Source organism: Monomorium pharaonis, chromosome 9 (genome assembly GCF_013373865.1).
Source record: "Monomorium pharaonis isolate MP-MQ-018 chromosome 9, ASM1337386v2, whole genome shotgun sequence".
In the NCBI taxonomy this organism is placed as follows: domain Eukaryota; kingdom Metazoa; phylum Arthropoda; class Insecta; order Hymenoptera; family Formicidae; genus Monomorium; species Monomorium pharaonis.
Window position 1 is genome coordinate 1,584,615 of NC_050475.1, and position 27,380 is coordinate 1,611,994.

Consider the following 27,380-nt stretch of genomic DNA (forward strand, 5'->3'; position numbering starts at 1 on the left):
ACAAAAACAAAATTTGCGTTAAATTAATAAGTTTTATTAAGTGTAATTCACATTCTCATAATAGTAAAATTCGATTATGATTTTTCTATCCGGAACAATTTTTTTATGTCTGCCGATGATTCTTTTTTTTCTTACAGTTTAAAGAATTAAACTTTAGTTATAAATGTCGACGCAACCGTATATTTTTCTAGTCTTTGCTATAATAAACAAAAATTTCAATTATTGGAATCGATCCAATCGTTCATCGCAAAAAATAGTTATTTCCAATTAAGGAATTTTATTTTACGGAATATTAAAAAAATAGAATTATATATATATATAGAAATACATTCAAAGCGCTAAAAGTACACATTTTTACAAAGATACGTAATAATTATTTATAGACAAATGGTAAATACAAATTATACTATATCCTACGCGTTAATTACTAAGTTAATAAATTATTATGTAATTACCTACAAACGTCACAAATATTCCATTCTTTTAATAAATAATAATTGTTCTATCTCTGTTACTTTTATTCAATACACACAAAGTGCTCCGAGGCAATAATACAGTAAGTCACGAAATTTAAGGAAAGAACAAATTAAAGAATTCCACGGATTGAATACGAGTAATTATTTTACTTTGCCGGCTATTCCTTATATCTTTAATATGAATACAAGATTATATCGAGACCATCGATCTCATAAAAAAGAATTAAGATTTTCGCGTGACTTGATATTCTATTGCCTCAAGCCCTTCACTCATATGCGTATATATTTACAAATTTTTTATTTAAGCGACTTTCATAGCGTCGCACGGTGTCGGAGTAGGAAACCACCAGGAAGATGTCTCGACGTAATTAATACAAAGAGAAAGAGTACCTGATTCAGATATATAAATATTTGGATATATAAGTAACGATACTTTGTTACTTTTTTATCTTGTTATTTTCTGTTATATTTACATGACAATTAATTATCGTTTACTACACGCTTATAAGTTTATTACACGTTGTTGTATGCGTGGCGATCATATATATTTATTATCTTAATGCAGCACATAATAGGCTCGAACAATAGCAATAGTATAGGAGTCGATTAAAGTTGTCAGTACCAATATATTTTCAAAAGTGTTACAAGTTTATGTATGTATGAATTTTTTTTCTTCTAATAAAATATTTTCTTTTTTCTTCGTGACAAAAACGTAAAGAGAAACACTATATATTATAGTACACTTTCGTGATATTGCATCTTCTGTCAATGACATTTATCGATATCGTTGAAAAAATATCGTTACCAAAACCAGTAGTCATCGACACCTATCTCATACTTGAAACAAACAGATATTACAGCAATGAGTCATCAACTTGCCATTATAATTATTCTACATGATATTTTCTCATCAGATATCGCGACAAAGTGTCATTGACGTACAGTACGCAATACCGCTACCGGGAAACCCGAACAGCCAAGGAATACATGGAAATTTTACTACGTTGTGTCCTTGTACATTAGAAACGGTTTTTTACGCCAGGACACGACAGGGCGTCTTTTAATCTCGCGTGAATTTCAGTGATTAACTCAACAGAAACTCGAAACAATTAAAAAAATTTCCGACTAACTTTAACATCGGGATTGTAACGTGATGTGCGGACATATGATCGCTGCATCGTTATATCCTTCCCATTATAATCTATCTCCATTATATCCTTATAATCGAATGTGGTTGTTGTTTCCTGTAGCTGGGCTTCGGACCTGTCGTCTAGCTCTAATGCAACAGACGCAACAATCTTTTGTTATCATTTACGTTTATCTAATGGTTAAAAAAAGGAATATACCGAACGAGCATTTGGGATAGTGAACATTCAGCGATTTAACATCGGTGCATAGATTCGCTGAATACGCAACAATAAATATAATTCGAAATTAATTTGGTTCTGTGTTAACATACATTTAAAAAAAACGTAACATTATATAATAATGTGCATAAGGATGCAATAAAAATAACCATAGCTATTCATGCAAGGAAGGACTCACAAGTGTAGCATTTCGGATTTTGTGCGGTACATATGATATTTCTACCCCTATTAAGTACTTTTTATAGATCGAGCCACAAATAATCTCTCGTCAACATAGACTAATGAAGACTCAATTTGGTAGCAAATAGAGTAAAAAAGTTTTTTTTTTTAATGTAAATAAAGGCTGTTTCAAAGTTTTCACACACATCATGTTTTTGTTTTACACAACTGACCAAATTAATGTTGCGTATACCGCGTGATGCTTAGTGTCTATATACATTATGTACACGCATATATTATCGCTAAATTGAAGCCATAATAAATTTGTAATGATAGAAGCGAGAAATGACAACCAATTTTTACGGTCGCTACTAGAATATATCTAATTCTTGTTAAATATTAAGACTGTAAAATAGTCACTCGGAATGAAGGGATTAATTAGCATTACTTTAAAATTGCCATAATTTGAAGGTTTCATAAGCACATCATAAATTACCAGGATACAGTGAATAATTACAGTATGGCACGGACACAAAAATTGGATTGTCAACGTGTCATTTTTCACTTTTGACATCACAAATTCAATTCATATGACTGCGGCAAAAGGCTAGAAGCCTTACGAATATGTAAATTTATTACCACAGTTTTTCACAATTTTAAAACATTTTGTACTTGAATGAATCTTTTTCTATACGCGCGCGACATTTAGCTCTAATGCACTAATTATAAAAATCTCTATTTTGTAATTGATGGCTCACTCCGAATTTCTGGCATGTACAATATTTATCTGCTAGTAAGTGAGCACTAATCACATCTGTTATTCCGGTGGAACGGCTATATACGCGCGTGTATATCAAATTTCAATTGTATATAAAACTACTTTTATGTTTGAATTTATACAAGTATATAAAAATTCAAACATTGAAAATGCATCTATTGCACTTTGCATTAAGATCTTTCACGTGCATGTATGTATGTGCGCGACATAAATATGAGGAATTATGGTGCATATTTATCACAAGAAATAAATATGTACATGGGTTTTTTTTTATTTCAAAAAATTATTAATTATAAATCCGATTAAATAAAATTTAGATGCACACCTAACTTCCAATCAGAAATAATGACATTTATTTTTGAACATATTCAAACATGGCACAACATGTTTAGGAAATACACAAATTATTAAAATACTATGTCATTGTTATTAATTACTTCTACACTTAATTTTAACAATTAATTTAAGAAGCATAAGCAGACAAGTTATGAACTTCTTATGTATAAAATAAAGAAGCAACTATTATAAATAATCGTGACTGAGCAAACTAAGGTAAATATAACATATTATAAGGAATATTTAATTGCATAATTAAAATAGAGAATCTTTTCTACAATAAAGGCAGTCATCTATCAAATAGGAGAGCTATCTATCTCTAGAAACTCGGTACTCTACGAAAATCAGTACTACGTAATATTGCGTAGAAAGCCTTATAAATATGTATAAATTGGAGGCCTTGGCGACGACCGCAACAAGCATAATCAATCAATTAAAACACAACCAACATTATTACACTAATAGTAAGTACGATTAAATTAGTGAGTATATCATGTATCGCTTTTTTTTTTCGTGCAATTTTGTTCGGAAATTTTGAGATTTATCAAAGAACGTGCTTTTGAAATTAATCGTTAACAAAATAAAAAAATAACAAAGAAATGTACCATATGAGATGGATACATGATATTTTACTTGTGAGTACAGTGCACGATGGAATAAGAATACATTTACAATTTAATATGATTAAAACGTGACTGTTGGGTTACCTGTAGAGATCTTGACGAACTTGATCTTCTCGAAACGCGTTTCTGCACGTATTCAGCTTATTCTCCAACGCCTGTAAAGAAGAACAATTACGATCAGAAATAAGATATTTTTTAATAATACCTTCAATGCAGTACGCATTTCATACAAATGTTATGTTGACAAAATTGTAACAAATGTAGAATTAACAAGATTGCGACAGTGTTAAATTAACAGGAATATTAGAAGCACGGGGAATCGCTGTTTTAATAATGAAATACGGCCATGGAGATATTCGGCAATGCATTAATCATGATGGTGAACATGGATGAAGCGTTGTAATAACGAGAAAATAAAATATCAAGACCTGCTGTTTAAGATGCAAAATAATTTAATGATGAAAAATCACGACGAAGATCTGCACGCGGTCGGTCTAGGTTGTTGCCTTATACACTGAGTAGATGCGCGAGTCTGGGCCGCTGATAGGCCAGTAGACGAGATGGTATTCGAGATTTGTCCGCTTGGACAAGTGCATTTTATTCTCCTACAGTCCATACAGACCCACCTGTCAAGCTACCAAAATGCCAGCTACATCACACTAACTCCTCAACTCCAAGTGCAAATCAAATCCAACTTACTGATATAATATTTACATCTGTCATATATTACATATATGCATATAATTACTGACTTAATTATGATACAATAAACTTTAAACAAAGTACAGTATTTGATTAGAACAATTAATAAAAACTAAATTATTAACACAAATAATTGCTCCATACCTTCAAATTTATATACAGCAACTATAAATGGTATAACTTATGCGTCCAGGTACATAAGAACGTACAAGCCATGCGTCAAGCTTAGAAAACTAACTAATAAAGAAAATATCAAAATATTACAGATGCTTACCCCAACTTTTCGCATAAGGTCACCAATCATATTCATTGCCAATATTCTAGTGCAGGGTGGCAATGGTTGGCTCATATTGTTATTGTTGTTCCCAATAACACCCCCTACCATCCCGTGTCCAACTGGCGAAAAACACAAGAATAAAAATTAAAATAATTTACAATTATAAAAATTGAAATTGTAAATTTAATTAATTTTGTTGTTATATACATAATTGTACATAATTTTAATATTATATTACAAGATTTTTTGGAAAACCCAAGACAAAAAAAAAAGAAAATACTGCAAAAAAATTTTTATTCAGTTACATCAATGCAATACTGCACATTGTTTTGATCTCTTTAATTTCATAAGTTGTCAAATATCTTAAGATACATAGCGAAGACCAAAGAAAGATTGTAGTATACAAATTATTCTCAATAATTTTCATTTTATGCATTGCGTTTATCCATATCTTATCTTCTTATTCATTCAAGCATTTTTTGATGTCTGTACGATTCGTCACATTTATCAATTTTGATGATTGTCTTCTCGACGCAAGATGGAAAATGCACTTTGCCTTAACAAAAGTTTTGTACAACCTACTTTTTATCGGTGAAGTCGTCGTATTATTCTGAGGTATAGTTTGTGGAGTTATTTGGCTAGCGGGTGAATTTGACTCCAATTCAGCCTGTAGCTTATTACTATCGACGATACTATTACGAACTCTTTCGGCAGACTTGTTATTATCGGCGTGATGCCTTTCGTGTACTTGTATCTCTTGTTTCAAATCTAAAATATCGCAAAATATTAGTTATCGTTGTGAAATGTGTTAAATTAAAATAAATATATAAATAAGAGAATTATGAGTTACCTCTAACTTCGTCCATTAGTCTTTGGACTATGACTTTTAGGCCTTCTTTTTCATCGAGTTCTGATTCAAGTAACGCATTCTTTTCTATAGCTAAGTTAAACTTAGCTTCTATTTCCTCCTCAGTGACCCTATTGATTCTGCAAGGGAAATATTGTGGGTTTTATTAATCACTAAATTACTAACAATTAGTTGTTAGCGATTTAGCAAATAAATATTAAATACCTGTGTGCTCTTTCCAAGTCGTCATTTTTTTGTTCAAGTTCTCTAATATATTTCAGTAAATGCTCGTGTTGTTGCTGTAAATCTTGCGCCTTTCCCTGAAACATGGCGCAATCTGCAGACTGCTGATCTAGTCGTGTCCTCAACTGTTCGACTTCTGTGGCAAGTCTCGTGTTTCTCTGTCTCAATTCTCTATTTGTTTTTTCCGCTTGCTCCAAGGAGGTCTCCAACTCTTTCTCCAGCATTTGCGAATTCTCTTGAAACTCTTCTAGTTCCCGTTCAACATCATCTTTCCTACAATATTAGTAAGCAACAGTAGCTTTTGTTAATATTTACTATGTACAAACAATAAATGTGCGCTGTAACAGGTTATCAAAAATTTGTGTTAGATATGCTTAGCTATTATAATTCATTGTTTAAGCACTGACTAAAATAACAATATAGAATTTAATTACATGATGCAATAAAATTTTGCATTTTTCATAAACATGAAAGAGTAATATTTTTAGAAGGACAAAATATCTTGGATTAGAGTAAAAGCAATATTTTTCATTTAATTTTGTTAAATTGCTTAAGGATTAAATGATAATATTTATATCCTGATAACTATCGTTGTCGCTTTGGTTACAGTAGGTTATTATATTATGTGTCACTAGAACTCTTGATACAAAAATAATCTACCTTTGAAGCAATTGGTTAGCAAGGTCCATCCAATATTGAATCTCATCGTCCTTGGAGAGAAATTCTGGTGGATCTAAATCCATCATTTTTCTTATGGATGGTCAAAGAGCTGTGTGCAACCCTTGTTGTTCTCCAATCTTCTAACGACTCCGAGATGTTTCAGATACGATCGTTCTTTCATGCGCTGCACGTTGACATCCTGCAAGGAGGCAAGAGTGACAAAGTCTTTCCAAGATCCTAGATATCAAAATCAAAAAAGATCTAAACATTGAAACGGCGTATTCTCGTTTAGAACTACAGCTCGAGTCGTTAGTATCGCGCGTGTCGAAAGCGCATTCCGCACGGAACTCCATTCATGGTAGAGAATTTTCAGAGTCGAAGGAATCGGGATTGGCCGACTCGATCGGGAATACTTTTCGAATGCGCTCTCGACGATGAACTCGGCTCCGTGGACGAACGGCAATCACTCCGCGGGCGAGACGTAGTCGCGTGTAACACTAATGTCATTACCGCGTTATTATGAGTCACACTGGCGAGAAGGTACAGGCAGGCGCGTAGAAAAATCGGTGGTGCACTGTGACGGCGAGAAAGAGCGACGAGAGTGAACGAGAGGGACGGAGTGACACGGGGAGGGACAGGCGCCTTTCAACGGATGTCGTCGATTTGTATCTTGTGTCGGGCACGCGCACTTGACCCGTCATGCACGTCGCACTCACTCGCCAATCGCGGCCAATCGCAGCAATGACGAACTTTCACATTTGGAAACGCGGCGCAGATACCGCTGAAGATCATGCAAGATGGTGTGGTCGGACGAATTGGGAATAAAAATGTCCAACACTTTAGCGAAGATTCGAACCCAACTTAGCAGAGATTTGAACCTAAGTTAGCGAAGACTTAAATCTTTGGCCTGTTCTTTTTAGCTGCACTGTTGCACTGGTGCAATAAGTTAAAATGAGAAAAAATATACTTGTCTTATTCTAACTTATTGCACCAGTGCAGCAGTGCAGGAATAAAAAACAGACCTCTTATTTGTCTAAATCATTATAATATATATCTATATCTATAATATAAATTAAATCATTTATAATATATATAATATATATTATTTAGAATTTTCTAACCCGCCGATTTTATCAGCAGTGTTGCACAATAAAAATTACGACGCGATAACCGCTCTCAGGTTCCTCTCTGATAAAACATATAATTTTAAAAATATTTTAAAAAATGTGTGTTATAGATTAAAAATATACATATATTTAAATATATTTAAAAATTACTGTGCTGGAACATATTAGCAGAGAGAAACCTGAGAGCGGCCACCGCGGCCTTTTTCGTGCGACCGATATTTAACTAGCATCAGCGCCAAACGTGGATGTAAAGTCTGTTTTACATTAATCGCAAGCAGCTAGTTGCGACTTGCGATATACAATAGGCGCTTATTTTCTAGTTAAAGGTCGACATTTATTGGGTGTTGCAAATTGCAACTGGCGACTGCAATTAATGTAGAACGGGCTTTACATCCACGTTTGACGCTGATGCTAGTCAAATATTGGTCGCACGAAAAAAGCCGCGGTGGCCGCTCTCAGGTTCCTCTCTGATATTAGGGTGCAGTCCCATTAAGCACGGATCGGAATGACGGATCGGATTTCTCACTGGAATTGAGCGATCCGTTCCAGTTCCGTTCCGTAAAAGTTTGCTCTACCAGTCCCATGTAGCCAAAACGGAACGGAATGTCACATCGGTCGCAGGTTAATATGCATAATTCACCGATATTTTGTTATTTTGATGCGACTGAAGCGATCACATACATAATTTGTTTAATTATCTTGCCAATAACATTAATGTGAGTACTCTAAAATACTGAATTGTAAGAATAAAATATATTTTATAACCAAATTCCGTTCCGTTTTTGCTATATGGGACGGGTAGAGAAATTTTTTACGGAACGGAACATGCGTGAACGGAACATGAGATAAGAAATTGTAAGAAACGTAAACAATACTTTGTATTATTAGACAGGTTTAATTTTAACGTGGGAGTGCGTGCTCTTTGGACCCAAAGTTTATGATTTCAACTACATATTTTTGGCGAAGTCGTATTGTTTGGATAATTTTACATTTATATCTGGATATTGCCGAACATCAGCTTACTGGAGCTTGTATGAAAATATATTTTGAAACACATAAAACGATGGATGAAAAAACAATCTTATTAATTATGTTTAAAAAACTGCAAACGGTTAAGAATTTGTCAACTTAACATGCTGTATCGGTGTTCGAGAGAGTGCGAAAGCTGTATTCAACATAACAATATAACGATACGTATCGTATTGTATCGTATTTGTATCGTTATAACAATATAAAACGATACCGAACTGTTGTTAAGAGTTATAGAATAGGTCTACTAATGATGTTTTTCCAATACAATGGTGTTTTAAAACTTGTGCGGTCAGAAACACTCGCCCGATCCGTCCGGAATTGAGAAAATATACACGTTCCGATCGGACGGAACAGCCGGGTCAAGAATTCACTAGAAATCTCTAGCAGAATCCGTTCCGTCATTCCGATCCGTGCTTAATGGGACTGCACCCTTAGTCAAAGATTTTCTCAGAGTAAAAGTTCCTAGAAAAATGAGTGAGCATCTCCATTATAGGGTCTTCAAGTTTCTACGATTTGCGACATTGCTTTAGAATATAAATACAATTGTTCAAGCGGTAGGTCCTCCATTTTCTTCGTCAACAGCATCATGGTGAGTTGAACGTGTGAGATGTGTACGAATCCAACAGAATCTTAAAATTTTTTTGGCATCAATATCGTAAAGTTGCACGATCGTATTCTTGAATATCTTGTTTGCATTTCTAGACTAATATTGTAGTAGATAATCGACAGAATCGTTCGCGTTTTTCTATGGCAACGAGGAGACGGTTTTGCATGCACATGGCTGCTTGCGCGACGCCTCGCTTTAATCCCATCATTTAACCATTAACATGATGATTCAAATTAGAAAGTTTATGGTTTTTGTCTGAAGAACCGTGACGAAACTTTTCTAGGGCGGTCTGATTTTCTTTTTGCCGAAAGAACTTTATCCTACGCTCACGCCACGTGTCTCATGGTCCGGCATTTTGTGTTTGCAGTCGCACAGGAAGTTTAGCGCCCCTCGACATGGGTCGATGGGCTTCTACCCGAAGAAGAGATCCCAGAGACATCGCGGAAAGGTGAAGGCTTTCCCGAAGGATGATCCGAGCAAGCCTGTACACTTGACAGCTTTTGTCGGCTATAAGGCCGGTATGACTCACGTCGTCAGGGAAGCTGATCGTCCTGGATCGAGTGAGTAGTTATTACAGGGAAAAAATTCAATGTTTTTCAGGCAAAAAAGTTTGTTAAGGGTTTTTTTTGTATTTATCACTTTATTATAAATTTCTATGAACTCGCGACGTGTTGACTCGGGTGTAGATCGATTGCAGAAATGCATTGATTCACTTGGGTTGCGGTGCGTGAGCTGCTCTCGATGCAGTACGTTCACAATACCGCCACGTCGAAGAACAACTCCGTGCGCTGTTCACGCAGAACGCATAGAGGCAAGGTATATTCCATAAACTCTTTGGAGCCCATTGGGTAATAACCATCGAGACAAACCATACCTAGTACAGTCTCTTTCAAAGATAAGCATAGGTTTCTTATTTTTCTAAACGTATTATAAGCATCACTTTTTTTACAGAGGTGAATAAGAAGGAAATTGTGGAGGCTGTTACTATCCTCGAGACGCCGCCGATGATCGTCGTTGGTCTTGTTGGCTATATTGAGACGCCACATGGACTTCGAGCGCTTGCCACTGTCTGGGCAGAGCACTTATCGGAGGATTGTCGTAGGCGTTTCTACAAGAATTGGTTAGTATAAAAATTAATGATGGCCTTTATATTTAAGATCGACAATTTATTTACACTTGAAAATTATGCGACGTGTTAACTTGGATGTTGATTGATGCGGAAACGCCTCGATTCGTCCAGGTTGCAGTGTGAGAGCTGCTCTTGATGCAGTATGTTCTCAAAGCTGCCACGTCGAAGAGAAACACTGTGCTCTGCTCGTGCAGAATGCATGGAAGCAAGGTATATTCCATAGACTTTTTGGAGCCCATTGGGCAGTGACCATTGAGACAAACCATGCCTGGTACAGTTCTTCTCTTAAAAAAACATCACTATGCTATTAATTTTTTACATATACAATATTAAAACTTGTCGCATCAGCTCTCCGCTCGTACGATGAGAGTAATCATTTGGATATGGCCTTTAAAAGCTTGATTTTTAACGTGGCTGGTCCAAGAAATGTGCCCAGTCTCCACTCGTTACGATGAGACTGGCACGTTACAGAATTTACTCAGCAAGCTGGCGTCCGCAGTACATGCAGACGGATGGACATTGCAATTGATTTTCTGATAGGTACAAGAGCAAAAAGAAGGCGTTCACGAAAGCATCAAAAAAATGGCAAGACGATCTCGGTCGCAAATCCATCGAAGCAGATCTCAAGAAGATCAAGAAGTATTGCAGCGTTGTTCGCATTATTGCTCACACTCAGGTAACAAAACAATGCGATCATATTTATATATTAGATATATACTTGCTGATAATGATTGAAAAGTAACTTTTAATTTTTTTTATTTATAGATGAAACTGCTGAGACAACGTCAGAAGAAAGCCCACATCATGGAGATCCAGTTGAATGGCGGCACTATCGAGGACAAGGTGCAGTGGGCGCGCGATCATTTGGAGAAGCCTGTGCCTATTAGCAGCGTTTTTACTACCGATGAAATGATTGATGTAATCGGAGTTACCAAGGGAAAAGGCTACAAAGGTACGTTTCTATGCATATAACGTGTTTGTGTGTGTTGTTTGCTCTCTACTGCCCCAGAAATGCCACCGCTTTTTGGCATCCCCTCGCTCTGCCCTTTGATGACGCACACACACACGCACAGACACTCCAAGAAGCATGCTTTTAAGAAAATACTTAGGACTGTATGATGAAAAAAAGCATGTCGTGCACTTATCTGATAATCTTGAGGATAATATCATGCTGCCTTCCTACTGAAGTCCTTAACCAACGAAGAAAAACTAATTGTAGAATCGAATCAGCTTCCGTCGAGTGCGCGTGATTCTTAAAAAATTGACATTTTTTCTGCTTCTTCTAGGCGTTACATCCAGGTGGCACACGAAGAAATTGCCGCGCAAGACCCACAAGGGTCTGAGAAAGGTCGCCTGTATCGGCGCCTGGCATCCTAGTCGCGTGTCTTTCACCGTCGCGCGTGCTGGTCAGAAAGGATATCACCATCGTACCGAGATGAACAAGAAGATTTACAGGATTGGACAAGGCATTCATACCAAGGATGGCAAGGTAATTATTGCTTTAGATAATTCCTGGCGCCTCTTTTCCTATGTCAGTCTTTGGAATTTGAAAAAAAAAAGATTGATTTTAACTTTTAAAGAGGCGAGATAAACGACTTGCTGTCATAGTACCTAGTGCATAATTCACATTAATGCTTTAGGTCTCCAAGTTAAGTTACAAAGTTATAGTACATTTAAAATTCTTCATCTAAGATTATAGATAAGAATTGATATGATAATGTTTTTTTGTATTTATAGATCGTGAAGAACAATGCTTCTACGGAGTACGATCTCACTGATAAGAGTATCACGCCTATGGGTGGCTTCCCGCATTATGGTGAAGTTAACAATGACTTCATCATGATCAAGGGATGCTGTATGGGCCCGAAAAAGCGCGTGATTACGCTAAGAAAGGTAAGACTTGATATTAATGGATAACTGATACATCGTTCTGCGTTTGGATGATGAATTCTTAAGAGCCTTATGTACTGATCACGATGATAATTTAAATGATAGGACTGACTAAAGATATCTAATATTATATTAATTCAAATTTACAAGAAAAGTCACGTAATCGTCAAAATGTATATTACAGTCCTTGTTGGTGCACACCAAGAGGTCAGCGTTGGAGAAGATCAATCTTAAGTTCATCGATACCAGCTCCAAATTCGGACATGGTCGCTTCCAGACCGCCGTTGACAAGGCCTCCTTCATGGGACAACTCAAGAAGGATCGTTTGCGCGAGGAGGAAGCACGAACCGTCGGTGTACCGGCCGCTCCGCCGGCGCAGTAAAACCATGTTCTACTGTGTACAATTTACAAGTAAAAATATAATTTTAAAAAAACTTATACATTGGTCTCATTTATTTTCTCGCACTTTATATTCTTTGGAATAGATCTAAAGTGTATTAAATTATTACTCTTTATTTTTAATTTTGTTTCGCGGTTTGTATTCAAATCTTGCAAAAATATTTTGTAGTTAGAAACATTTACATATATTATAAAAATTGGGATTTTTGCTATATATATATATATTTTTTTTTTAACCAATTGCCATTTTGTGAAATTAATACAGCGTAGCATTTCCATTTTAGGCGATTTTTGGCAATTGTTTGGTATATACATGTACCAAAGTGCACTAATATGTACCAGAGCGTTTTCGCGTGTTTGGTACTTTTTGGTTAAGGCGTGGCTAACCATTTTGGTACATTTCTGGTTGATACCAGCTATACCTTGCAACGAAGTAAGGTAGTTTTTTCCAAATCTGTGGTATGAGAAAAAAGAAAAGAACCAGTCCGTTTTAGTGTTCATAGTGGTACATCGTACCAGGATAAGCTCCATCCCTACCAATATCAACCTTGGTACATGTACCAAACGATCGCCAAAAATCGCCTTTTATGGTACTTAAACCAGAAAACCCTTATAGTTGGAACAGAGAAAAACCTAAGAGCGGTTATCTCATCGTTTTAGCTAAAATTACGGGAGAAAAGCCAAAGATCTTTATTTCTATCAAATTTTAGTTGTGAAAAAAACTTATTTTTAATTGTTAATAATTTTGAGATTAGAGACATCTTAATAGGCGTGAGAATTTTTCCTCTTTTAAACGAAAGATTTACTGTCAGATTTTTTCATTCTGATCGCGAATCGGTTTGTGGAGTGTAAATTAAACGTGACAAATAAACTGAGGCATATTGAACTTGCACTCTGGAGAATAACAAAAGCGCAGTAGATGAATAGAACGTTTCGCTTCTCCATTGTTGATGAAAAGAATTAGCTATGCAGGTGGGAAAAGACGACTTTTTTGTTTTTTTCTAAGTTTGAGATTATTGTTGACGATAATACGCGACGTCGTATCACAATTTCTTAAGTACTTTGAACACAATCCATCAAAAGAACGATTTATGGCATAATTACGATGGACGAGAAGCGTAAATCTGGATTGTGTCAGATCATCTAAGCATTATTGCTCTATATCACTTTTCTACATTGTCACGATGACAGATTGCACGAACAACCAAGAGGTTATATCACGCCGTTATAACCACTCCTTTTGATCGTTCAATGCGCTAAAAAATGCTGTAGCGAAGACTTAAACCCGACTTAGCAGAGATTCAAACCTAGTTAGCGAAGACTCAAACCTAAGTAGGTTTGAATCTCTGCTAAGTTGAGTTCGAGTCTTCGCTAAAGTGTTATCTGACTAGATCAGCGTCTCTATGTGCAAGAAATGTGTATGTTGAATTTTTTATACACATAAAGACACGCTGATGGATGGAAACACTACCTAATATGACGGGATGACCGCTTTCAGGTTCCTCTTTGGTTATAAAGTCTGTGCTAAAATTTTACAATTTTATCGGCAAAAATTATTGTCCTAGTATGTAATACAATTACGAGCAATAGATGTCCTAGCAGTAGTGTAGAGTGTGGATTTCTATGATCCTACGAAAAGATCTGTACCGATTAACACTTTGGAAAAATTTTCACTGAAAATTAAAAAGAAAATTATTACTGTTGATTGTTTAAAACGATGGCGGAGAAGGACAACATTATTTACAAAATTATGAACTCTTTGATATACGTGCTAGACACGCCGGTCACCTACGTTCGAGGTATTATCTAATCGTTTCGGTTATGTTCTTCAGACTTCTGAATGAGCGCCTTTTCTCTTGCAGAGAAACTCGTAGTGCCGAACCAAAAGAAATATCCATGGTATCATCAGCAATACCGTCGTGTGCCGACGATCGACGAGTGTTACACGGACGACCTGGTTTGTTATACCGAGGCAAATTGTCAATTCATGCGTGATAAGTAAATTAAAGTTTTTTCAAATATTAGAAGCAAAAATTAGCATATTCGACACAGAAAATATTCTTAGGAGTCTATCTCCGCAGGATAATTGCGTGACGAGTGATTTATTCCTTTTTTTAACATTGTTCTAGATCGGTGGAAGATGAAATTCTATTAATTCTTAGAAGTCGTTACGAACAGTGTGCCTTCTATCACGGTGGGTATTCAGGTGATGATGACAATATGTGCCAGCATTTAAGGAAAGCTTACGACGATGCAGCTGTTGCTTGGTTCATAAAATGTAAATATACATCTGTAAAGAAGTTACAATATGAAAATTACAGAAATAGTAATAATCTTAAAAAAACATCTTAATTGAACTGCAATGTTGATGATACAATGACATGTATATTCAAATCAAATCTTTCAACTGTACAGATGGTGAAATGGGAATAGGTTTAGATGTGAAAAATGCGTACATGAAACAGAAACATCGTATGATCTGGGAACGTCGTCATGGGCCAGTAGGTACCGGCATGAAAGACCAACGAGCGACCAAGGCGTAGTAACTTACATCGATATTGTAGATTACAATTTAATGGCAAACGCATTCATATATAATGGGTCTGAATTGCAGGTTTGCTTAATGTGTACAGATGTATCGTGATTTAAGGAATAATCGGCGGAATAATAAAAATAATTTATCAAAATTTTAATCTCTTATTCACTACCTCCATACAACAATCTATATCTTATAATATTATAAAACCACATGCGCGCGCGCATACACACATTGACAGCAAATCTCAGAATATTGCATGAATCAATCTTTCCTTTTATTCCTTCATTGTACAATATATAAAAAGATTATACCTATTGTACATGTATATCAAATTAATTTATGAAATACTTGTTTAGACACGATTCCATCGATGATTTATACATTACAATTTCTCTTGTTATTACAATAAAATCATCTTGTATGTATATGAATTTCATTTACAGCTTTTCTTCGTTTTAACATTAAGTTTCAGATTAATCATCTATCATTTGGAATGCCAAAGAAAATCGAGTGTACAATAAAACTTATTAGGCATTTAGAACATAAAACAACCTCGCATGGCGAATCTTACACAATATGATACACAAACGGAATATTATACAGAATACTTTTGATTAAACGAATTAAAAATCTTTTTCACAGGACACGTATTCACGACAATTCTTTCACGCAAATATAAAATACAATTGGATTCATTATTATGCATAAATATACAACACATAACGAAACTATTTCTTTTAATATATAGGAATAAATTAACAAAATATTTTTAAAAGTCACTACATACGATTCTCATACTCTATTTAATACCCAAAATACCTGACTGTCATTTGTATCGCAAATTTTCCGATTCAAGCTCGAGGATATATCTATCATAGCTTGATCATTACATATCTCAAATTTTTCAGTTTTAAAAAAATAACATTACGATAAATCTAGCAAATCTAGTATTGCATAAAACTTGAAATCCATTGTAGCTATAATTCTAGAATACAATCTAATCGATTTCTTTATGCTGTAAATTATTACATATCCATGTCATATTTATAATGAGCATGAAGATTAAAAGTGAGATCACGCATTCATTTCCTTCTGTACAATTCAAAATGAGTTGCATTCTTATTATACATCTTATATTACGCACTTAATATATCAACAGAACATTATTTAAAAAATTCTACATTAGGCAGAGTCACGTACTACCGTCATCGTTCTTTGAACGAAAACAAAGAAAGGAAAGACATTACGCAATGGCTGCTCCAGAGATATTCGAGTCGAATTTTTGTCTCGTCTCCCTTTTAATAAAATTCACATGATATTTATCACCATTTCTTACCAAACAATTTTGTCTCAACGATCTTTGTTAAAATTTCATCTCATCGCACTCCATTACATTATATCCTTTTGATTCTGCCATACAATTAAGCACTAATTTCAAAACATCAAAAATTTTTTATCGATAAAATTATTTTCCTATTCCTTACGTATTGTGAAACTCGCGTAGAGCAATTCGTATTATACTCCAATTTTACACGTATCTGTCATCACATTCATTCACATGACACATTCATAAAATTATACATTGAGCAGTAAAAAATGTATCAATGGCGAATTGTAGAGAAATTAGTAAGATAAGATAAATAATTGAAGGTGCATGGTAGACAAGAGAATTTCGCTTATCTTGTAATTGGCAACAATTGTATGTAATATCTTTTTCGGACATATAGTATGTTATATGAATTACAACTCACATCTTTGACAATGTGAACATATGCGAAGAAGCGTTTCAACAATAATTTATTTACAAAAGAAAATAGTTAATGCATATTAGCTTGATGATCATGGAATCTAGTCTAATATTCTTCTAGTTTCATTTAAGGAATGTGAAACAAAAAAGGAATACAGGATATAAAAATCATATGTTTCCATGATATGTATATCGTTAACTAATCGAAATAATAAAGTAAAAATTGATTGTAAATTTGATACAAACGTAAAGATTAAAATAATATCAAATGATAGTGTTGATAAAAAAGTTTGATCCAATGTAAACAAATCTAATGTAATCACATAATTCACAGTTATACCGGGCCACGCTTCTTGTGTATTACCGAAAGATTAATTATTGCCATCTCACCATACACACAAGCTCCCTTCTTGGTATAATATTTATAATCATTTCGCTTCTTTTTATACCCTATTATATCACAGTACGAAAAATGCTATACGTTTCCTAACCATCAGCATATGTCATTCGCTATAAACATCGCTCACGCACTTTTTATTACGATTGATTACATCATATATCTACTCGATGTATATTTTCATACTCTTTGAAAATAATTCGTGCTATAATCGCTTTCTTCCTGTTTGCATATACATTTAATCTATACACAGATCTTTTGTAAATTTTGAGTATAAATTATAGTTATTAAGTATAGTACCTACCATCCATGGAATAATATATAGGTATTTTAATCCATTTTAGATGAAGATCTTACTTGAAGTCCACTAAAGTCTTTTTTGTTGTCTCCGTGAAGAAATTGATTAAATACAATCTGATTTTGATCCTAAGCTTATCACTTTTTAATATCTCTCCTTTACCTACTCTCTGCTTATGGCTCGATCGGCTGATTGAATTGGGCTGCCAGACGTCTCTTGCCTTTAACTAGCGAGATAAATACAGTTTCCTGATATTTTAAAGCAAATGAGTATATACATACAAGAGATTATTTTATAAAACATTAATTGACGGAAGATGATTTTCTTTCCTTTTTAAAAAAATAATGTAAGCTATAAATATATACTCACAGAATTTACTAGAAGTGCTGTAACTGTCACTGCTCTCCTCATCATCGATAACGTTATCTTCATTGTCGGAACTAGCAAGATTGAGGTGCATTCTCGCGTTAGCAGCAGTCTTTTTCTGATTATCTGCCAATATCTTTTTCTTAGGTGTTAGCGATAGAGAAGGAAGTGGTAACTCCGACGGATGTGGTGCAACGACAGACTTATGATAATAAGGAGAGATAGATGGATATAAAGGATTAGCAGCAGCGGGCAATAGATTTTTAGTTGGCGACAGCAAATTCGATATACCGTCACTGGACAGAATTTGATTCCAACTTGGTAAGGTTAACGGAGGAACCTAAAAAGGAATAGCGAATCAATAAACTATATATAAGAGGAGATAAATCAAATTTTTTTTATGTGTAAAACATCCGATAAAAAAAGAAATATACCTGTACATTCGTGGAATGTTCATCTTGTGGATAGCTGAATTTTGCCGGAGATATCCATGAAGATTTCCAATGTTCCTCCTTGCACATAATATCCTACGGGAAGGATAATTCAATAGTTTTAATCAGGTGTATTGCGATAAATATTAATGTTAATTAAAATAATAATACCTCGGGTGGGGAGTCGGGCTTGGGTGGTGGCGGAGGAAAATTACGCATTATCGGTGTACGTATCAAACTGTTCAGAAAGCTTTCACCACCGCTTTCCGGAATCGGCCAGTTAATCGGACGTTCCTCCGAATTTGGCAAATTCTTCCAATGCTTGTTAGAAGTCTCCGACCATACAGCTTTATTATCCTTTGCATTCCAAGAATTAACGTTTGTCAATTGATCGATCCATTTCTCGTGATCGTCCATTATGCTTAAAGCATTATGGACATTCACGCGACAGGAAGAATCACTATCAAATGAATCGTTGCTGGAATCCGTATCGTGATAGGATGACATTGGCTTGTACACCGGTGGCAAATGTATACCGACAGCAGCTTAAAAAGTAAACAATTAAAATTAGTGAGATATCGACGAACATAAGAGAAATTGTACTTCAACTGTTTACTTACCAGCTAACTTTTTATTCAAATAGATAATCGCTTTCTTCCGCGTCTCCTTTATCGTTACAGTGCAAGGCAAAGCTTGTAAAAGTGCAGTTATTGTTGGAAAACCATATTGTGCAGGTTTACATGGCGAGCCTATGATATTCAAATATGACCCATCAAATTGCGATAAGTTTAATGTACCACCGTAATTCATCATTACACGATAAAGCTCACAGGCAAAGCGATGCAATGGTGTCAACTCGATAAATTGTTCACTATGTATCATGGAAAACTGTAAGATATATATTTTTTAAATACGATAAACATATTTAAAGAATAATCAATTTGACCTAAGCTACAAAATACTAAAATTTAAAGCAAATTGACCAAAATCCATTTTTTATAACATTTTCAAGGTTTTTTACACGTACCCGAACAACATTTGTTAGATCTTTTTTAAACTCATCTAGATTACATTGCTTCAAGTAATATTGAGAGTATTGTTGTACGAATTCTCGGACAGGCATTCTATGTTGGGGTTGGTCCATTAATATGCGCCGGCATTGGAGGGTGGTTTGCTGCAAATGTGATTTATCTATTGTGATGATAGCTGGTCCTGTGGCCAAATCTATAATCTGCAACAGAGGAAAATCCAAAGAAATCAATATTCGCGTCAGGGTATTGCTAATCAATAGATCGATTGTAGATGCCGCGTTACCTGAATAGTATCTCCAAGCTTTTGCATAAGCTGCAACATTGAACTGCAGCCGAACAATTCGGGACGTAGCGCGTAGCCAAATTGATGTTGAAACGTTTGCGCGATACTCGAAACGCTTAAGCCACTTTTAGCACGCATCACCAATTTTGTTATTTGCTCGGAGAGAACCTTCAGGCCCTCTTTTTCGGTCAAGGATATCTGTCGCTCGCCTCCGTTTACCTCCTCAATCTTGACTATATCCGGGATTGCTTCGAACAATTCGATCAACTTGGTAAATCCATAATCTGACACGCGACATTGATGGCCAAAGTGATGATGATAAGAAGGTACAAATTTGTTAAACTGCATCCTACATTGTGGCGCGTGTTGTAGCAGCTCAATAACCTGTTAAATTACAAAATTTATTTCAAGGACGCATAAATTTTGTTTCCTCAAAATCTACGAAATAACTTGTGAACCGCGGACCTCTTTAGCAAATAATTTCGTTCGTTCGATTTCTTCAGCAGTCTGCTCGCGTTTGGGGATGGCTATCATCTTATCGCAGTCTTCCAAAGGAGTTACGACGACTGTGTTTTCGGACACTTCGCTGAGAATATCTTCGATATCACATACACCGTAATCCACGATGTCCCAAGGTTTCGCTGAACAAATATTTTACGTATGTCAATTATCTATCTTTAAAAAAATAAACACGAATAAAAGAATATATCACCAAGCCGTTCGTACCTATCACTCGATTATAAACGCTTGGAAATTCTGAAAGTGCCACTTGTTTGCTCGCTTTTGATTTCAGTACACGCAATAAATCCGAGGTAAATCTACGTACTTGAGCACGATGCGATAGCGTAACCACGCGTTTATTGCCCTCTCCCATTACCTGAAGGAATAAACAATAATTCGCGGATTACTAAACCATTTAACAACCATTCGTAGGATGTGCAACTCCACTTGCTTTACGTACTTGTACAGTGTGTGTAAGCGCCTCAAGCAGATCTATTAATTTAGTAAACCCGTAATCGGCAACTCTGCACTGACGTCCAAAGTGATGATGATACGCTGGTATAAATCGATTAAAAGGTAATTGGCAATGCGGAGCAGTTTTCAGAAGATCGACCAATTCGCGGCTAAAAAGGGCTAACTGATTCGCGAGTGGTGGACTCACGCATTTATTTTCTGAAAGTTGTTATTTTATAACTCTTGCAACAAATTTCAACCAATGCATTTTAAACACATATATACACATTCTCAATTAATTTTCATAATATTATATAATAATTTTACCATCGTGATTATTTTCGTGATCCTTCTTCCCTATCCACACAATGTACTTTACGCTGCCGATGTCTTGTCTTAATTCAATACATGATAAGCACGATATTAAATGTTCTAAAGGTACGCCATTCTCTATGATTTCTAATTGTTCTTTGAATTCAGCCTCATAACAGTTCGGTAGACTGAAATTATTTAAGAGATGCTTATCTATCTTATGGCGTTTTCGACTGCAGTAGATTTGAACCAACCCGTGAACTAATGACTTTAATTCACCTCGAGTTGAAGTCAAACCAGCAGAAAATATTGTTAAATATTTTGCATAGTGTACAAAATTTAACATTAAAAAAATACCTTGGCAGAGGTAGAATGCTGTTATGCGATGCTAATAATTGTTTCACACGCGACTCGAGAAGTTTTAAGGATATTTTTACGTTAGGTAGGGATGCCATTTCCTGTTCCGCCCAGCCTTTGTCTGACAACGGTTTCGACGTATGCATTGTACAATACGGTAACTTAACTTGCCCATCCTACAAACATTATTAACATGTTTTATATCTATAAAATATAATATCGTCTATTGTGAAAAAGAACAGGTTGTTAATCAGGATAAATCGCTTTATAATATGATCAAAGCTTCTCGACAGTAAAGAGAACTATAGTGTAATTCTACCGTCACCGGAAAAGCTCAGACTCGGCATCTCTGTCATCATTTTGCGAATGTTAACAAACAGCACACGTGTAACACGAAGTACACACATCGCGCACCTGTATCGTATTACTAAAGCACGGCGACGGCGTGTTTCTATGATCCGGATGAAGCGAGACCATTCTGCCGCTCGGATCTTCCGTGATCACGCATACGTCTCTCATCTTGTAGAGTTCCGACACGCTTATAGATATCATGAACCGGCTCTCATACATCTCGCGGAATTTGAATAATGGCAGTTTGTGTCCCGGAACTTCTTGTAAGAGCATTACGATTTGCGCTCGGATAAGTTGCAGATTTGGTCCACCGATATGAGCGTAAGATATCAAAATGCGTTTGTAACCTATTTTACGACGATGTAATTGCGAGATCGCATACTGTGCGTCCGATAACGAAGGTACTTTGACACTAGCGGCGTAATTACCGTCTGATTGCATAAATATAGCAATATGACAGCTCTAAAATAGAAAAGAAACGTATCTCTACAATAGATTGTACATAAATTATAATTTTTTCAATAAATAAATGGTCACGTACCGAGACGTGCTCCATGAACACGGACGCAAGAATTCGTTTCATGTCTTTCATATCGATGTTTTGATCTAAATTTGTTACTTGCAATTCAATGGGTATATTATTAGTGCCATTACTTGTACTTTGTCCGACGCGATTATTTATAGGATAAAAAAATTTCTAGAGAAGAGTAAGAGAATAAATTAAGTAGAGAGAATATAAATAACAAATAAATTAACACCTCGTAACAGTACAGAAAAAAATACCTCTACTTCTTCATTTTCTGCATCACTCAAATGTGATCGTGATGTATGATTATGTTGTCCTGTCCCTTGTAACATATTATTTTCGAAAGGTGATGGTGTTTTATTGTTTCGTGTAGAAATCTGCTGCTGATTCTAAAAAAAGAAAACATTTATCTTTTCGTTCCTCTCGATGTATTAGACAAACAAGAAAAATACAATGGCATATTTACAATTTGTACCTGATGCCATGAACTCTTTTCTCTAGTCGATGCATCGTACAGTGGGGACGGGCTACGTCGTTTAAAAGAATTGGATTGCACTGTTTCAACAATATATAATATTAATCGTTATACACGATAAAACAATCGAAGTAGCATGTAAAGTACAGAATTGATTTCAAATTTATACCATTATAATTAAGTGGTACAGCTAATGAATTGTACGACTGCCGTCCTCCAAGCCATTCAGCATGAAGAAATGCACCGTGTGTACCTCTAATGCGCCGAAGACCTTCAGGAGTACGAGACGTGGCAACAGTAACATTATTATCCCGAACCTGCGGGACATGTGCTCGTTTACTTAAAGCCTTCGACTTTTCCGCCTTAAACAAAATTAAATAATCGTTTAATGTGTTACACAAGTGTATGTTATACTAAGCTATGAGTAAGCTAATTATAGCAAATTACAAACAAGGGCGAAAAAATATGATTGGGTATCATAATGATAACATCTAGATAAATTTAAATATCCTATAAACAAAAACAAAAACTAACTTTGAATTGTTCTTCCCATATATGGCCATATGGCTGAGGTCCCGCAATTGGCCAAATTAAATTTGGTGACTGAACTCTAAGGTCATTAAATGGTCTACTAAAAGCTACATCGTTGCTATTCAAATACCTCCCCAAAAATATCGGCGGTTGCTGTATCAACCTGCGAAATTTATAAAACATAAAGATATTAATATTAAATTTCCATTGCAACTTTATAATAGCACAAATATAAAATTTATTTCATATTTTATATCAGATAAGATCAAAAAAGTTTCACAGCCCGAATCAGCAAGGATAAAAATCTACTCGCGACTCTAGGGCTCGTTCTCGGATTATCCATCATTAAAAAGAAAAAAAAAATCATGTTAATTCATTAGATAAATTTAACAAATTTCAAAAACTGACCCCGATGATGGGCCATTGATAGGTGCACAATGAGGATTAAAAGGAGGATAGGCACCCACTACAGACGATGAAGACTGATAATGCGGATATTGCAGGGTTCTCGTCCCTAATACAGAGGCACTCGCAGCATACATTTGCTTGGAGCTGCTTTGCTTAGATTCAGTAACAATTTCCGATTCACTGACTGCTCTACTTCGAGTTATAATACTTCCTGAAAAAGTATTACAATAAGCTCTTGTAAAATAATCAAATCTCTTGCAACACTTTGCTGGAATTCTATCAACAAATGTACCTAGATTTTTGGCGATTATATTTCCTTTCTCCTTCCCAAGATATTTTACAAATATTTTCGATCCAAAAACATATTCTCCTTCCATACGTTTCTGAGCCCTATCGAAAGTAAAAAAAAAGTAAAAACAAAATCACATTGTTATTATATAGTTCGCTAACAAGTAATTTTACTTATAAATGTGACCTTGTAGAACATGACAGTGTACAAGTGCCTAGCAAATGTCAATTGATTAGAATATCGATTATAATTTATAGTTACTGATCATGTAAAATTTTATTCTAAATGTATGTATAAAATAAATTTTATTGCGTATAAAATAAACATTTTTCGATATTAAATAGCACAAATTTCTTTGACAATGGCAATACAATAGACATCACAACTTACCGCGAACAGAAGTAAAATCATCACTCCACATTTTGATATTAAATATTTAAATAAAAGAAAACAATAAATAATCGATAACGAGGTATATATTACTCTGTATAAAAATAATTTTACTCTAATAATTTCTATTATGCGCTCATAAATATAACAGTAAACTTATTATACTTTGATGTTCTTTGATACCACTACGTTCGTTACATTACTGTCTGTTATTTCGAATCTTCTCTATTTGTGTTCTCACCCCTGCTACATGTCTGTATGTAATAAAGAAAGTATACAAGATTGTTTTTCCTCGCTTTTTTCTATGTACACATACCGATCCAATGGTAGAGCAGAGAATGTGAAAGGCCGATTTGCGCGATACATTGGCGGGTTTTTTAAATAAGAGTTAATATACAGATAAGCTATATATATAACAAATAAACGAGAACAAATAGAAACATAAATTTTCAAAAAGTTCTTTTCACCTAAAGTTTTCACAAACTCTATAATTTGTTTTATGTATTAAAATAAATAAAATATATACCTGTCGGCAGAACTGTGCGACGTAAAGCGTACAATGGCAGTATTTGACTGGACATCTATCACGCGACCACCACAATTTTCAGACAATTGCTTAAGACGACGCTTAATGACATTAACATCCATTTCATCGGGAAGGTTACTAATTAGAAGGTCATAGGATTCATTACCCTGAAAGTGTTAAATTATATTCGTAGGTAATTTGGGAATATACACGTATACATGCAGACGACAAATTACATATACGCCCATAAATTCTAATATTATACATATACTGTAAAAGTAGTTACTTTGTTTAAAAAAAAATCATTGGCAATTCCATGAAATCACTACACACACACACATACACACACACACACACACACATTGACGAATGTAATAAACTTTTAATTTAAATGCATTCCTTGTTATCTTCATAAAGTATTGGAATTGATACGTGTTTCTATACATTGTCATATATTCGGCAGATGAATCACTAAGGTGTATCTTTTTCTACATGTCTACATGTTACTGGAAATGAGTTTGAATTATACATGAGTTGGGAAATATGAAATATGCTACAAAACAGATACACAAGATGCAATGTATTTGGAAATAAAAAGTAAGAAAAAGTATTATATTATGCTCTGAATAGTTTATTAAATAAATACATGTGAGAAGAATGTAGCGTAATTTATACTAGCAGCTCTGAATGGAAATTCCTTCATTGATATTACAGTCATCACATACCAAGTCTTCATACCTTTGGTGGAGGTCTGGACGGCAGTGGCTCCGTGAGCTCCATAAAGTCATAATGTTCATTAGCGCATAATATTAACGCTTCTGAGGTATTCTTTTTGTGCAGCAGTATCACATGAATCTTTTTCCTATGACGTAGATCACTGAGATCAGCAGCAAAATTAATGTCGCCAGATATTAGGATTATGGCCGACGGGCTGCCATGAATGTCAGCAAACCTCCTAATGGTTTGTTTAAGCTTCTCATCTGCAGCATTCTTACATGTAGCAGCTACATGTATTAAGTTAACCTAAACAAATGTGAAGTATAAGTGATATTTGACAAGTAAATGAGCAGAATTGGTAAGATTATGTAGTAAAATTGTTTTACCTGAGCATCATTCAGTTCTTGTATGATTTGGCTGTTCTCCTTTTGAACATCACAAACCACAATAAATTCTGCCTCCCTATAGCCACTAAAAAATTTGTCTCTAATTAACTGTGTGACCGCTATGGCGGATCTACCTTTAGGAACCTACAATATAATTGTGCAATAAAATATTTTAATAGTACAATCCTCCTATATGAATCTTTGTTCAGAAAAATTATATCAAAACTACCTGACAATTCTCAATGTCCCAAAATACCCCAATAGGTGGAAGATGATTTGATGCACTCTGCATCTTAGCTGGGCTATCGTGACACAGGAGAGAACAGTCATGTCTGCAAAGACTGAACGACACAGAACTAGAAGTCTTAGCGTCTATAGTATAACTGCTATCTTCTTCTTGTTCATACAAACTATTGGGCAAAACTGGGGAGAAAAATTTCTGTTTAGATAACAGCTGTATCAGTTTCTCATTAAGACCTTCGATTTCGTCGTTATCTTCCGTACAAGATGCACGGTAATCAAGAATTCTCTCGCCAGCCATGTGTTTTATAAGTTATCTAGTAGGATTCCAATGTATGGACTGAAATGAAATAAAAGGTTGAGATCAAGTAAAATATATAAGACAATTAACAAGATTATAAAATATTGATAAAATCATATATCACTTTTTTATTTAAATGATGTAAGATCGCATAAGTGTCTTAAAAGTGAACGACTACTGCCGATTACTTGACGAAAGATTTGTAACTGAAGTAGGAGGAAAAAAGTAATGGCAAAGAGCTTGAAACAAATTTGAATCGTCACGTACGAGTGCGCATTGTCAACATTTTAATTTAAAATGTTGGAGATGATTTGGCGCGTTACCTGAGGGATTCAGCCATCGTTCCATCGCTTTCTATGCAACATCAGACAAAAACGCGGCAACCGGCGTGATAAGATACCAACAAGCAGGTAAAACATTCCAGGAGGAGAATCACAAAAGAGCACGTAGTTTAGAAAATTCCATTTTCGATTCCTATCCGTCAGAGCTTATGTCGATTGTATCTGCAAAACGTGCACGTTTCGCGTACGATTTTTCTTCTATTTTACCTTCTTTCAATCCTCTCTTTTTCTCTTTTTCTATTTATCTCTTTCTCCCTTTTCATCCGTCTTCCTGCGTGCGTGATGTAAAACACACGCTCAAAGCAACGTTTACATCGCGCGATTGATGTAGGCTAGATGTCCATAGCCCGTGTGAAGTAACGCAAGGGAAATTTCGCAAATACCAACCAATTGGAACAAAGCGCGCGAGGATCTGCCTTGGCCTGATTGGTCAGATTTTATTATCTAAATCGCGGTCCTCGATTCTCAAATATGATTCGTGATTTTCTTCTTTCCAGGTGCGGCAACATAAATGCACAGATGGAGAAGTTTG

At 35.2% G+C, this 27,380-nt stretch overlaps 4 protein-coding genes and 1 non-coding gene across 13 annotated transcripts; 3 read left to right on the forward strand and 2 right to left on the reverse strand.

Moving 5' to 3' along the window:
* Positions 1-12: 12 nt before the first annotated feature.
* Positions 13-7,138, reverse strand: LOC105832778 (nuclear distribution protein nudE-like 1-A). 4 transcript variants are annotated; one of them, XM_012674017.2, is made up of 8 exons: positions 6,979-7,138; positions 6,469-6,667; positions 5,791-6,081; positions 5,569-5,705; positions 5,301-5,486; positions 4,716-4,837; positions 3,824-3,894; positions 13-1,752 (listed from the first exon to the last, which is right to left on the reverse strand). In XM_012674017.2, exons 2-8 carry the CDS (start codon positions 6,552-6,554, stop codon positions 1,695-1,697), a joined length of 951 nt encoding a protein of 316 aa, XP_012529471.1. In that variant the 5' UTR covers positions 6,555-6,667; positions 6,979-7,138; the 3' UTR covers positions 13-1,694. The 4 variants fall into 4 exon arrangements, with proteins under 4 accessions (XP_012529471.1, XP_012529470.1, XP_012529466.1 ...); XM_012674016.3 differs by lacking the exon at positions 13-1,752 and adding an exon at positions 4,168-4,373 and having other exon boundaries at positions 3,827-3,894; positions 6,882-7,114; XM_012674012.3 differs by lacking the exon at positions 13-1,752 and adding an exon at positions 4,168-4,373 and having other exon boundaries at positions 3,828-3,894.
* Positions 7,139-9,119: 1,981 nt separating this feature from the next.
* Positions 9,120-12,691, forward strand: LOC105829202 (60S ribosomal protein L3). The gene is made up of 8 exons (XM_012667885.3): positions 9,120-9,216; positions 9,602-9,794; positions 10,186-10,354; positions 10,904-11,039; positions 11,129-11,315; positions 11,650-11,852; positions 12,101-12,256; positions 12,438-12,691. The coding sequence occupies exons 1-8, from the start codon at positions 9,214-9,216 to the stop codon at positions 12,633-12,635; spliced, it is 1,245 nt and encodes a 414-aa protein (XP_012523339.1). The 5' UTR covers positions 9,120-9,213; the 3' UTR covers positions 12,636-12,691.
* LOC114254352 lies at positions 9,455-9,531 on the forward strand. Its single transcript, XR_003625725.1, has one exon. It is a non-coding gene; the product is annotated as a small nucleolar RNA U43 (small nucleolar RNA).
* Positions 12,692-14,229: 1,538 nt separating the features above from the next.
* LOC105829201 (NADH dehydrogenase [ubiquinone] 1 beta subcomplex subunit 10) lies at positions 14,230-15,339 on the forward strand. The gene is made up of 4 exons (XM_012667884.3): positions 14,230-14,451; positions 14,515-14,650; positions 14,782-14,930; positions 15,068-15,339. The coding sequence occupies exons 1-4, from the start codon at positions 14,370-14,372 to the stop codon at positions 15,193-15,195; spliced, it is 495 nt and encodes a 164-aa protein (XP_012523338.1). The 5' UTR covers positions 14,230-14,369; the 3' UTR covers positions 15,196-15,339.
* Positions 15,340-15,443: 104 nt separating this feature from the next.
* On the reverse strand, positions 15,444-27,169 carry LOC105829199 (meiosis regulator and mRNA stability factor 1). 6 transcript variants are annotated; one of them, XM_036291981.1, is made up of 25 exons: positions 26,831-27,169; positions 26,196-26,546; positions 25,967-26,110; positions 25,602-25,886; positions 24,864-25,030; positions 23,951-24,048; positions 23,659-23,869; positions 23,254-23,413; positions 22,889-23,036; positions 22,711-22,799; positions 22,502-22,633; positions 22,260-22,415; positions 21,782-22,180; positions 21,368-21,543; positions 21,026-21,198; positions 20,706-20,917; positions 20,471-20,621; positions 20,210-20,385; positions 19,745-20,128; positions 19,458-19,661; positions 19,051-19,318; positions 18,602-18,975; positions 18,434-18,526; positions 18,003-18,339; positions 15,444-17,859 (listed from the first exon to the last, which is right to left on the reverse strand). In XM_036291981.1, the coding sequence occupies exons 2-25, from the start codon at positions 26,505-26,507 to the stop codon at positions 17,807-17,809; spliced, it is 4,902 nt and encodes a 1,633-aa protein (XP_036147874.1). In that variant the 5' UTR covers positions 26,508-26,546; positions 26,831-27,169; the 3' UTR covers positions 15,444-17,806. The 6 variants fall into 6 exon arrangements, with proteins under 6 accessions (XP_036147874.1, XP_012523334.1, XP_012523333.1 ...); XM_012667880.3 differs by having other exon boundaries at positions 22,720-22,799; positions 22,889-23,081; XM_012667879.3 differs by having other exon boundaries at positions 22,889-23,081.
* Positions 27,170-27,380: the final 211 nt, after the last annotated feature.